At 43.8% G+C, this 12717-nt stretch overlaps 1 protein-coding gene across 2 annotated transcripts in view; it reads right to left on the bottom strand.

Moving 5' to 3' along the window:
- Positions 1-12717, bottom strand: part of EVI5 (ecotropic viral integration site 5) — a gene marked incomplete in the record, with an annotated part of 2059651 nt that overhangs the window by 1747437 nt on the left and 299497 nt on the right. For both annotated transcript variants that reach the window (XM_044085676.1, XM_044085675.1), the window contains 1 exon segment: positions 9825-10014. In XM_044085676.1, the coding sequence (XP_043941611.1) occupies positions 9825-10014 (190 nt within the window).

Consider the following 12717-nt stretch of genomic DNA (forward strand, 5'->3'; position numbering starts at 1 on the left):
AGCCTTTAAATGAAAGTTTTAAACAGCTAAAGAAGCCTCTAGAAAAAAAGAGTTTAACTGCAACAAGTTATCAGAAACAAACAACCCAACAAATGCTTAATAAAAGTGGACAATTTCCAGTTAATACCTCACACACAGTGAAACTAGCTAGAAAAATACACAGTACACAAAGTGCTATAAATAAAGAAATAAAGAACAAAGTAAGCAAAAAACGGGATACTTAATGTTATATATTATAGTTCCGAGTTTGCTCAGTGTCCTTCCTTCAATTAGCTCAGTGTGAAAAGAACAAAAGAACATGAAAAGAACAAAAGGAAATGGGCTTAGAGAGTCAAGAAGAAATGGTTTGTTTAGAAACTGCGAAACCCAATTTCTTGACCTGAAAAGAAACAAAAAATTCCTCAGATTTCTTAATACATTTAGTTTCATCTAAATAATACATGTGGCTAAGCAAATCCAAAGAATTGAGAATTTTCTCACTACTAATTTGAGGATATGGAAAGAAAGAAAGAATGAAATTGGATGGTCTGTCTCAAAGACGCATCGTTACCCACATTAAACAAAAAAAGCAAGACTGGTTCTATCAGATACTCTGTCTCTGTGGAAACCAAGGAAAGGAGGAACTGCCCATAAGGGCCTGAAGTTCAGAGACTCTTTTGGCAGAAGTCAGAGCTACCAACAAGACAGTTTTCCATGTACAGAATTTTAAACAGAAAGCTGCTGCTTGCTCAAAAGATAGCAGTCAATTTTTCACATCCCAAGGAGGAGGAACACGTTTTCTTGGAGGCCTAATATGAAGGATGCCTTTGAGAAACTGTTTAACCTCAAACTTAGAGATATTGGTGGAGTCAGTGGCAAACGAGCAGACATGGCTGACAAATGAGCTTTAACAGAAGAGTATGACAGACTAGAATTGAGCAACTCTCACAAATAAGAAAGAAAAGTAAGAATACCCACTAAGACAGGGTCATGTTCATTGTTTTGATTCCAAACAAAACCTTTTTTACTTCGCAAAATAAAATTTTATAGAAGTGGGTTTTCTGGCTGACTGTAAAACCCAAAGCACATACTCAGATCACCAATGCCTAAAAGGAATCAAAACAGTGTCATCCAGACAGTCAAATATATGGTGAGAAGATGAGGACAGAATAGAGAGCCCATGCCTTGTGTGAGTAGATCCATCCTGTGCGGTAACATATGATGATTGACCCTGGTCAGGTAAAAAAGAAGGGGAAACTAATATTTGGGCCAAAAGGGACTTAACAATAAGATTTTGGACCTGTCTCACATGATTTTGTGTAGGACCTTTGACAAGAGAGAAAAAGTGGGATATGCATACAGGAAAATCCAAGAAAGAGACATGGCATCTAACTTTCAACCTAGAGGACTTGGCACTTGAACAGAACTTGGGGAGTTGTCTGCTCTTAGGAGAGGCAAAAAGATCTACTTGCACAGAACCCCACTGATGCACAATGTCCAGGAAATCCTCTCTGTGAAACATCCATTCAAGGAGTGCAAGCCCTGGATCTGCTCAAACTGTCTACCACAACACTTTGTTCTGACGGAATATAGACCGCCTGAGAAATCAATTGATGGCGGGTGGCAAAATCCCATGCTATGATGTGTAGTCTCCCCCCCCCCCCCAATTTATGCACCACATGACAGTGGTGCCATCTGTGAAAACGCTGAGTGGTCCTGTAATACAAAGGTAGTGCACAGCCTGAAGAGCAAGGACCAGAGCTTTAAATTTCCTTGATGTTGATATTCTCTTTTACCTCCTGTGGTGACCAGATCCCCTGAACCCTGATGTTTTTGAAACAAGCCCCCCCCCCCCAGGCTAGATATGAAGCATATGTAAACAGCTCCTGAGTGGGGGAAGGAACCCAAAACAGAAAATCTGGATTTTAAGATACACAGGTGATCTACCATATAAATTCCTTCCTTAGGCATGGCAAGAAAGGAATGGGAAAGTCCACAGAGTGAATGCTGCAGCCAAATCATCTTTAGATATCACTGGAACTTCCTCATTTGGAGTTTTATAAAAAGGAACCAGTGGGATAGTGGATGTCAGTAACCCCAAGGCTCTTAGAAACTCTCTTCCTGAAGGCTCTTGCAAAGAACACACTACCAGAAAGCTCTCAAGGACAGGACCTTGGGAGGAAGAAAAGCTATCATAGTAAGGAGCTGAATCCTGCATCTCAAGAAAACCTGGTCCTGAGAAGGATTCATAATTGACTTCTTTAAGATTGAGTGAACCCCGCACTGTGGAAAAGCAGCATGGTGAATTCTAGGTCCTGCAGAGCTGGGGCCTGAATATGAATGTCGTCCAGATAGGGAATACCACAAAGTCTGCAAAAGGCTGTGACTGGGGATAGATGTTTGGTATAAACCTTTGGTGCTGTAGAAAGACCAAAAGGCAAAGCAGAGAACGGACAATGTAAGGAAGATAGAGAACCATAAAACATTTCCTGGAGAGTGTGAACAGGAATACGTAGACATGCATCCTTCAGGTGCAGAAAATTCAAAAAAGCATGAGGAAAAAACATAGGATAAAAAGACAGAAGAGTCAACATTATGAAAGAAGGAACTTTCCTCTTTCCTGGGAGCCGAAAACATTCTGGACTAGAACTCATTGCCCCTCTGATGGAGTGGACTAGCCAACCTTAGCCACTCAATGCAGTCCACCAGCCCTGTACCTCCAATGCCCAACCTTACTGAGATTAGGTCATTGAGGTTGCAAGATACGTTTCTATCCCTTTGCATTACACAATCTGTAAGTAATCAATTTGTGTTAGTTGCCAGAGTCCGCTCCAAAGAGAGATGGACTTTTCAAAGCATACTTTCTCAAGAAGGGAAACCAGGATTTAGAACAATTATACAAACAATAAATCAGTAAATCACATTTTGAGGAAAAGGACTTCCCAAAATAATGTTTGAAAGACATTACCCTGGGAAAACAAACACATATACATTTCATATGGACATGAAAAACACTAGTGTAGTCCCCATTACTCAATTACCTCTATGAACAATGCATCTATGAGAAAAATACTTAACCACTCATGCCAATGTTAGAAGAGAAATCATGTTTTTTAAACATCTTTATTAAAATATCACTTAAGACATAGGTAACATACATTAACAGAAAAAATATTAACAGTTTTTTCCTTTCACACACATTACAAGTTTTCTTTATTTATAACCATTTTTTAGTCCAGCACTTCACTCAGTTCCTATCTTCCTTTCCACCTCTCTATTCCTGAGCATTGTTCTGCATGTATTCTTCCCACAGATTCCATTTATTTCTATGTAAATTGCTCCTTCCCTTAAAATCCTGATTCCAATTCTTTAACCTTTTTTACAATATTCAAAACTTCAACTACAGTTGGAGAAAAATCAGGGTTTTGAGTAAAATGAGAAGTTATGTACCTACCATAACGTTCCATGTTAGTTGTCTTCTTCTCGCCTTCTTTCTTGCTGGATGGGTTCAGAGCCGATCCTCGGCTCCGACTCGGCCTATACTAAAGCTCAAGAGCTATTTTTACCGGCTCGAGGCTCCCATGTATCCCACAATGCTAGGCGCTAACTACACAGATCTCGTTTGATAGATAACACCATAGCAGTTCTGATTCCAGAGCAAAGGAAAAAGAGGAATACCTATATATATATAGATATATATATATATATATATATATATATATATATATATATAAAAGTTACCCAGAAAACACGGGCAACCATGGGAATCCAAGCTGGGATGAAAGAAGGCATAAAAAGATCCTTTCGGTCTGTCCAGGCTAGGGGGTTGGAGGGTGGGACGCAAGAAAGAAGGCGAGAAGAAGACAACTAACATGGAACGTTATGGTAGGTACATAACTTCTCAATGTTAAGTTGTCAATCTCGACTTCATTCTTGCTGGATGGGACCGCGTCCCTAGCATCTCTGCCCTGGGTGGCTCAACTGAACAGACTCTTGAGGACGGTGGAACCAAAGTTAGCTCAGCTTCTGGAGGCCATGTCCAGTTTGTAATGAGAAATAAAGGTATGAGGAGAAGCCCATGTGGCTGCCGCACAAATGGAGTCTATAGGTAACCTTGCCTGGAAAGCTATTGATGTAGCTAAGGCTCTAGTAGAGTGGGCTCTAGGCTTTGAAGGAAGTTCTTGACTCCTTAATTCATAGATGAAAGTAATCACAGAGGCCAACCATCTGGAAAGGGTTACTTTGGAAACTGGAAGGCCTTTCTTCCCTTCCACATAAGACAGGAAGAGCTGCTCAGATTTCCTAACCTGCTTGGTTCTATCCAGGTAGTAACGGAGTTGATGATGAACATCCAAAAAATGCAACTTTTGTTCCGCTCTGTTGGAGTAATTAGGAAAGAAGACTGGGAGATCGATAGTATGGTTCAAATTTGCCTCAGAAGATATCTTGGGTAAAAAGGATGGGTTAGTTCTGAGGGATACTCTATCTTTAAGGAAAACCAGGTAAGGAGGACAGACGCAAAGGGCATGAAGCTCTGAAACTCTCCTGGCGGAAGTTATGGCCACTAGAAATAGAGTTTTCCATGAGAGTAACTTCAATGAACAGGAAGCCGCAGGTTCAAAGGGAGGGAGAATCAAAGAGGTTAAGATCAGATTCAAATCCCACTGTGGCGGGGGATCCCTGATTGGGGGCTTTAGTAAAAAGATGCCCTTAAGGACGGCTTTGCAAAGTTTATGGGACATAACAGTGGAGTCTGACAGGCCAACATGAAAATTTGAAATGGCCGCTAACTGAACTCTGATAATGGACGAAGAAGAACCTGATTGAAAAAGTTCAGCCAAGAAATCTAAGACTGACTGGATAGGTGCCATGAAAGGATCCATGTTTCTAGACTCCGCCCAGAAGGAGAAACGTTTCCATTTGTAGCATAAATCTTCCTGGTAGAAGATTTGTGGGAAGCTAGAATGATGTCACACACCGAATGGGAAATAAAAGGAAGCCTGGCTAAGGTTGGAAGTGGAGCAACCAAGCTGTAAGGTTGAGAGAGAGGAGGGAGTGGTGCAGCTCACCCGACTGATGGGTCAAAAGGTCTGGCACTGGGTCCAGATGCCAGGGCTGCTCCAAGAGGTAACGATGCAGGAACGGAAACCAGATTTGTCGAGGCCAGTAAGGGGCAATGAGGATCATTGAGGATCTCAATGCGGTAGCTTTCTGAATCAGTTGTGTGATTAATGGAAAGGGGGGAAAGCGTACAGGAGACCCCAGGGCCAATCATGGTCTAGAGCATCTCTGGGGGGGGGGGGGGTGGCCGGGAAGACGGAAGAGAGTGAAGAAGTCGTGGCACTTGCTGTTTTGAGGTGTTGCGAAAAGGTCGCAGCAAGGCTGACCCCATCTTTGGAAAATCTCTTCCACCACTGACTGTTTGAGACACCACTCGTGCAGCATGAGAATGGCTCTGCTCAGCCTGTCCGCTATTACGTTGGACTTCCCGGGGATATGCGTTGCTATCAGAAACCGTTGAGAAGAGATCGCCCACTGCCAAAGTCTGAGTGCTTCTCGACACAAGGAGTAGGACTTGGTTCCGCCCTGCTTGTTGATGTACCACACTACGGACATATTGTCCATCTGAACTGCAATAGTCCCTATGGGAAGAGAGTCCTGAAGGGCTTGCAACGCTAAAAGTACTGCTCTCATCTCCAAGACATTTATGTGCAGGTGGCACTCGAAAGGTTGCCATGTGCCCTGGACTGTCCTGCCCTAAAAATGCCCCCCCCCCACCCGATCAGGGAGGCGTCCATTGTCACCGTAGCAACCGGGGGGGGGGACAAAGGGTCTGCCCTGAACGACTTGCGGGGAGACCATCCACCAAGACAGGTGTTTCTTGCATGATTGTGTGATTAAAATGCTGTGAGACATTGGAAGCTGTTGAAAGGACCACTGGGAAAAGAGCATCCATTGAAGGATCCGCATGTGAAAGCGAGCTAGGGGAAGTAACGTAATGGCAGCTGCCATGAGACCTAAAGTCTTCAGTACAAACCTGGCCTAGATTCTGTTGCTCTGAAGAAGGATGTGAACGTGTGTGCGAATGTCCGAAACTTTGTGCGGTTAGTTTTACGGTTAGTTCGGCTGTGTCTAATATGGCGCCTATGAAAGTAATAGACTGACAAGGCGACAATGCAGACTTCTCGAAATTTATGGAGATACCTAGCTATTTGCAAGTTTGAATGGTGTAATCTCTGGAATGAAGAAGTTGACGCCTGGTGGTGGCGGTAAGGAGCCAGTCGTCCAGATATGGAAACACCTGGAATCCTTGACGTCTCAGATGAGCCGTAACCACTGCCATGCATTTGGTGAACACTCGGGGGGGCTGTAGTGAGACCAAAGGGCAGGACCCTGAACTGGTAGTGACTGGCCCCCAGCCGGAAGCAGAGAAACCTCCTGGAGCGCCTGTGCATCTTGATGTGATAGTACGCATCCTGAAGGTCTATAGAGCACATCCAATTGTCCTGGCCCAAAAAGGGTAGAATGGACTGTAGCGTGACCATCCGGAACTTCGTTCTTTGGACAGACCTGTTTAGCCTGCTGAGATCCAAAATTAGTCTCCAGTCCCCTGTCTTTTTTGGTACCAAAAAGAACTTGGAGTAGATTCCGGATCCTTGCTGGTCTGCTGGGACTGGTTGGATGGCTCTTTTTCTTAGCAGTTTTGAGATTTCTAATACTGCTTATTCCCTTAGACCGGGTGGAACATCTGGAAGGGGCCTTTTTGGCTGTGCTGGGGTGTGGGCAAATGGAATCTTGTAGCCCTCGGATATGATTGACCGTACCCATTTGTCTTGAGTGAGGGAAAGCCAGGCTTCTGGGTACAGTGATAATCTTCCCCTGACTGCCTCCGAAGGCGGACAGTCAGGCAGCATATCAGGGATGCTGGTAGGGCTGGCCAGAGACAGCTTCTCTGCTACCCTGATTCTGCGAACCCCCTCTGCCCCTAGGGCGGAGTCTGTTATCCCCCCCCCCCTGCCTCTAGAGGGGAACTCACCTCGTGCGTCAGGCGCGACTCCCTATGGTTTGCGAAACCACATTTTTCCACCCTTCTGACCCTTAGGGTATGGTCTAGATGGGGTGGAAAAATGGACTCCCACGGCAGAGAGAGTCTTGCCATCCTGTTCGCATCTGGTCAAAGTATCCTTCACTTGAGGTCCAAACAACGCCGAACCATCAAAGGGGGAGTTCGTGAAGGACTCCTTGAAGGGGTCAGCAAAGTTACAAAGCCGGATCCAGGTGTGACACCTTAAGGCCACACCTGTGCCTGCAGCCCTACTTGCCCCATCGGCCGCATAAGAAATAAGCCGCATGGAGGAGTTAACAATCGAGTTCAGGGTTGCCAGCTGGGAGTTGATTTTTGTCTTGAGACCCCGCAGCTGTTGGATCCTGTAAAGCATCACCCATTTCTTTGAGCATGTCTCTTTGAAGGCGGGTGAAATGACATAAGTAATTCAACGACCGCATGGTAAAGGTCGCTGAAGGAAACATCCGCTTGCCATACCTATCCATAGTCCTAGATTCCTTATTAGGAGGATGGATCAGTACTGAAGGATCAGCCAGTTCCTTCTTAGTGGCCGCCGCCACCACCATGGCATCAACAGGGACACCTTTGATTAAAAACTGTTTATCAGAAGGGGCTGTGATAAATTTTGAAGGCCTCCGTGGGGTAGGTTCCATCGAGTCAGGGGCCGTCCATGCCTTCCGCGCCACCACTTCCATAAGGGGGTCAAAGGGTGGAGACACCCAGAGGTGGAAGGACGAGAACCAAAAGCCTCTACGTAAACCGACTCGTCCTCGGAAGGACTGAGGGTAGACCAGTTCCCCCTCTGTTTGAGGATTTCAAGGATGTCAGAAAAGGAGACATCCTCAGAGGGGGACCGTGGGGACCCTTCCGACTCATCCAAGTTGGTGTTGGATGTGACGGACTCAGGAGAGTCCACATGCTTCCTCTTGCATTTCCTTTTCCAAGGAGGCTCCCCTGACGGATCAGGGGAGGCCTCGGAAGAGGAGGATGCTCCCAATGGAGGCACCGAAGGCATTGGATCTCTGCGGTCAGGGTCGAGTGAATGGGTAGAGACCGTGGCAGGCACAACAGTGGGAGGAGCTGAGGGAGCTGACAGAGGAGCAGGCACAGGGGCCAGCACGCTCCTCATGACCTCGAATGCACCCCTATCAGGCAGGGAAGAAGGCCCCCGCTCCGAAGAGATAAGGACCCCTCCCGGCACTGAGAGAGATGGCTCCGAGGCCGATGTCAGGGCCGAACTCACCTGCGCCGAGGCTCCGAGAGGGAGAACGGGGTGGGACAAGGGTCCGATGCCACTCGCCCCCTCGGAGCCGACGAGGGAGTCCTGATGCCCGGATCCTTCCAATGATGGAACAATGGAAGAGATCGGAGCCGACGACTGAGCCGAAAGGTGTGGTATCAGCTCCGACGTGTCAACGGTCCCGGCTCTCACAACTCCGGCTCCGAGCTCAAAGGAAGAGTCGGAGGAGGAATCGACGATAGAATGGGGATGTTGAGAAGGGCTCTGAAGCATCTGGGCCAGTGCCTGCGACTTAAGGAGTCTACTAACCACCCTCTCGAGGTTGTGTTCCGAAAGCCTGGAAGACCGAGAGGAATGGGACAGATGGCTCCGCTCCAAAAGCAAAGGAGATCTCGGAGCCGAATGGACAGACTCCAAAGATGGAGACCTAGAGCGCTTACAGCTTGCAGACGGTTCCGACACAACTATCGCAGCCGACTGAGTCTTGGTAGGATCGGCTCCAGCCGGTGCCGACGTAGGAGCACTAGAATCACCACTAGATGAAGGCTCAGAACTTGGAGCCGTCGGATTTGTGGGCTTCGAAGGTTTCCCTGACGAAGACTTGGTTGGGGAACCTTCGGGTTTCAACAAGCCTCGTAATATGAGCTTGTTCTTTCGTTCCTGCAGGACTCTTGGACTGAATGCATGGCAGACAGAACAAGAGTCCTGCAGGTGCAGAGGGCCCAGGCAATAAACACAAGAAGTGTGACCGTCTGTCAGAGACATCTTCTGAGAGCACAAGTCACACTTCTTGAAGCCTGAAACCCTGGAATCCTTGGACATCCTGAAGGGATGACAAGTCACCAACACCCACCCACACTCAAACTTACTCAGTCTAGACACACACACAAAGACTGAGACTGAAACTGAAAAATAGAAAATCTATTCTAACAATAACTTTAAGATTAAGCTAATATCTAAACTAAAGTTAGCCTAAGACCTAGTAATCTATGGAGTGGGGTTGGTAACGAAAAATAAACCTGAAAAGGGAGCTATCTAGGAGGGGATACACTAGAGGGGTAAAGTGGGTCTAATAGACAAAACTAAAACTACGAGAGAGAGAAAAAACCTTACCAGAAGAGATTTTTCTAATTTTAACCTGAGAGCCGGCAAAAACGCAACCTCGTAGCTGAAGCGGCAAACGAGATCTGGGTAGTTAGCGCCTAGCATTGTGGAATACATGGGAGCCTCGAGCCGGTAAAAATAGCTCTCGAGCTTTAGTATAGGCAGAGTCGGAGCCGAGGATCGGCTCCGAGCCCATCCAGCAAGAATGAAGGCGAGATTGACAACTTAACATTGGCTTATTCAGCAATTTCTGCCAACACTTATCAAAAACTGGGAGGCGCTATGCTCTACTTCAGAAAAATTAATGACTTCTGAGAGTGCAAAGCACAAACGGCATAAAACAAAAGTACTACAATGCACATTTACCAGTGTTTTAAAAACAATGGCAGAAGCAGCACACATCTCACTTGGCAGACAATAATTACACTACATTACCTTGAGCTGTTTTTCCTTCTTCTTGCGTACTTCTTCCCAATCATTGACGATTCTCCCCCAAAGGATCCAACAATCTTCTTCTAGATGACTGAGATTACTGGAGGCAGAAGAGCTAGATACAAGTGAGGAACCACTATTTCTTCTTGACCCATTTACTGATTTTAAGGACTTGCAGTCTGTTTCGATAAGCCTGTTATTAAAATTAGAAAAAAATAAACAAAAACACTTGCCAATGCTTTTTAAAGGGAGGCAGTTTCTTCTTATACTTGGTCATTTTAGTTTCGAGTTATCATATAACCTCATTTTAATAGCTAATCCAAGAGTTTTACATACCAGCAAAATTATCAGGTTCTCATTCCTAAACATTCTAACTAAACGGAAATCATGTTACTTTTAATAGAATGTAAACCTGTGCTCTTTTAATTGAAGAGCCCTCACCAGAAAAGGACAATTTTAACCCCATTAAACACACTGGCTAAACCTAATCATTTCAAAAATGTTACTCATCACTTGCAATAAAAAAATACATGTCTAAAGCACATCACATTAAAACAAGATACCAGCTTATAACCACAATGATATAAAGCTCACCCTATATCTTTTGTTCGCAAATCCATCAGAACACAGAATGGGATTCTTAATAACCCAAGATCTACCAGGAAATGGCACTCACAGCACAGACCGAATGAAATGCATTATCCCTCGTGGTATAATGTAAAACATGGCTAGATGTTCTTCCCCAAGTTATAGACGGTCCCGGCTTAGGATACACCCTATGCTGCACCTTCTCCCAGTTGTACAGGCAAAATAAATCTCGTGTCTAAGGCTTCCCATCTTATTATTGCCAAATCCCTGGCAGTAGCATACATACTAAAGTTTCATATCCTACCCCTTGTCAAGTCCCAACTTTTACTATAACTTCGATAAATCCTCCTTGTTCTAATGTCTCTGATAGCATTACATGTAATTAAATATCCTCTTCCTCCTAGGAAGTCATTATTTGGTTGTGCTCCTGTGTAATGTACATCCCTCATCACAGTGTAGTGATACAGCTGTGTGCTAATACTACAGCATCATGTGTGTATAAAGTAGACCTCTTATACCCTTCTAGAAGTGTTCAGACAATTCAGTACTCAGGACAGACAGCTTCTCTCACTACCCTACCTTCCTGTCATGTCTTTGAAGAGAGGTAAATGAATAAAACTCCACACCTCCTCCCTTACTCTTATGTTTCTGCTGTTGAGGCAGAAAGAGTGAAACTTCCATCTCCACCTTACCACCAGTAGTTCCTACCTAGTAGTGGTACATGCAGTAAACTGCCTCCTTGATGAAGCTGTGGAGCAATGTAACAGTAATTCCACTTCATTTTAACAGTAACATTTCTACTCGTGACCTGGGTGGGCGCAAATCTCTAATATCTCACACAGCAGGTCCAACTCTAAATATGTCTTGCAAATAGTGTAGCCTCCCCTGCTTTCCCACATATTAGGTGCAACTGTAAAACAGTCCCAGTGTCCAGGAAAGAAACTCCTTCCTGAATACCAAACCATGTACAACTATAAAAAAAAGCAGTCATGTCAAACATGTACCCGGAATGGGGGACAGGGTCTAAAGTGTAATAATGTGCTCATGTGTTGGGTGTAGGCCTCCAAAGTTTTACAATTTATGTACAACTGCAAAACAGTATCTGTAAATAAGAAAGCCCCCCCACACACACAATGCAATGTAACTATTGGACCGTCTTGTGCCAACAGCAAACGTCCATTACCATGTCTCATGCACCAGAATACTATGTTTTAAAATACTCACTCTGCCACATACCTTAGGTTTAAGGATAAATAGTTCTTATGCTCAGGATAGCACCCCCACCCATAAACAGTTCTTTTGATCAGGGTAAAACATGATGATGATCCTGCAAAATATTACTCATGTCTAGCAAAACCCACACATAGCTTCTTCACACTATACTAATGTTATTAGACTGTTCATTTCTACAGGTACACATTTTCACTTTCCTCTACATTTATTATAGCAATAACCCACGCCTGGGTGTGGGTAATGCTGGATTTACCCACGGTTGGTGTCGTTTGGTCCCGAGGGCGAAGCCCGAGGGACCAAACAAAGACAACCGTGGGTAAATCCAGCATTACCCACACCCAGAAGTGGGTTATTGCTATTATACTATGGTGTTAGTTTGTTTTGTATTATCTTTGTATTGTTGTTATTTAGGTTTTTGTTTGCTTTTCTTTGTATTCTTCCACGTTTTTTTGATAAAATAGTCCACACTTTCAGTTTGTGTTTATTGTTTATTTTTGTTTTAATTTAAATACATGTTATTTTTTAATTTTTCAGGAGATGTTAGGAAATAATTATATTAGTAGATATAGTTGTAAAGCTTTTGGTATGTCTTCATAGTTTTAAAGCTTTTGGTATGTCTTCTTGTTGTAGTTTCTTTTATATTTCTGTATTGGTTCTGCCTTGATGGTTGTCTATGTTCATATGTTGACTTGAGTTCTTAGTGTAGTATCTGTAATGAGAAATTGTGTTTATAGTTAATTTTATGTTTATATTTTATGTTTATATATTGCATCCTATATATATATATATATATATATATATATATATATATATATATATATATATATATGGTTTTAGTATAAATTTAGAGTTTACTTACTTATTTTGTTGGGTTTCTATGTTGTAGATGTTTATTGTTCCATAAGTTTATAATCTGTTTGTCTTGTGGTTTTTCCGATTCATTTTCTGGGTATGGATGTTCTGTGTTATGGACTTTCATTTTTTTTTTTTCTTGGTCCGTTGTCTGTTGTTTTATTGATATTGTCTTCATGTATTGGATTTTTTGGTGTTTCTTGTGTTCCAGACATTATTTTTC

Source organism: Protopterus annectens, chromosome 10.part0 (assembly GCF_019279795.1).
Source record: "Protopterus annectens isolate FY-2018-M chromosome 10.part0, PAN1.0, whole genome shotgun sequence".
Taxonomy (NCBI): domain Eukaryota; kingdom Metazoa; phylum Chordata; order Ceratodontiformes; family Protopteridae; genus Protopterus; species Protopterus annectens.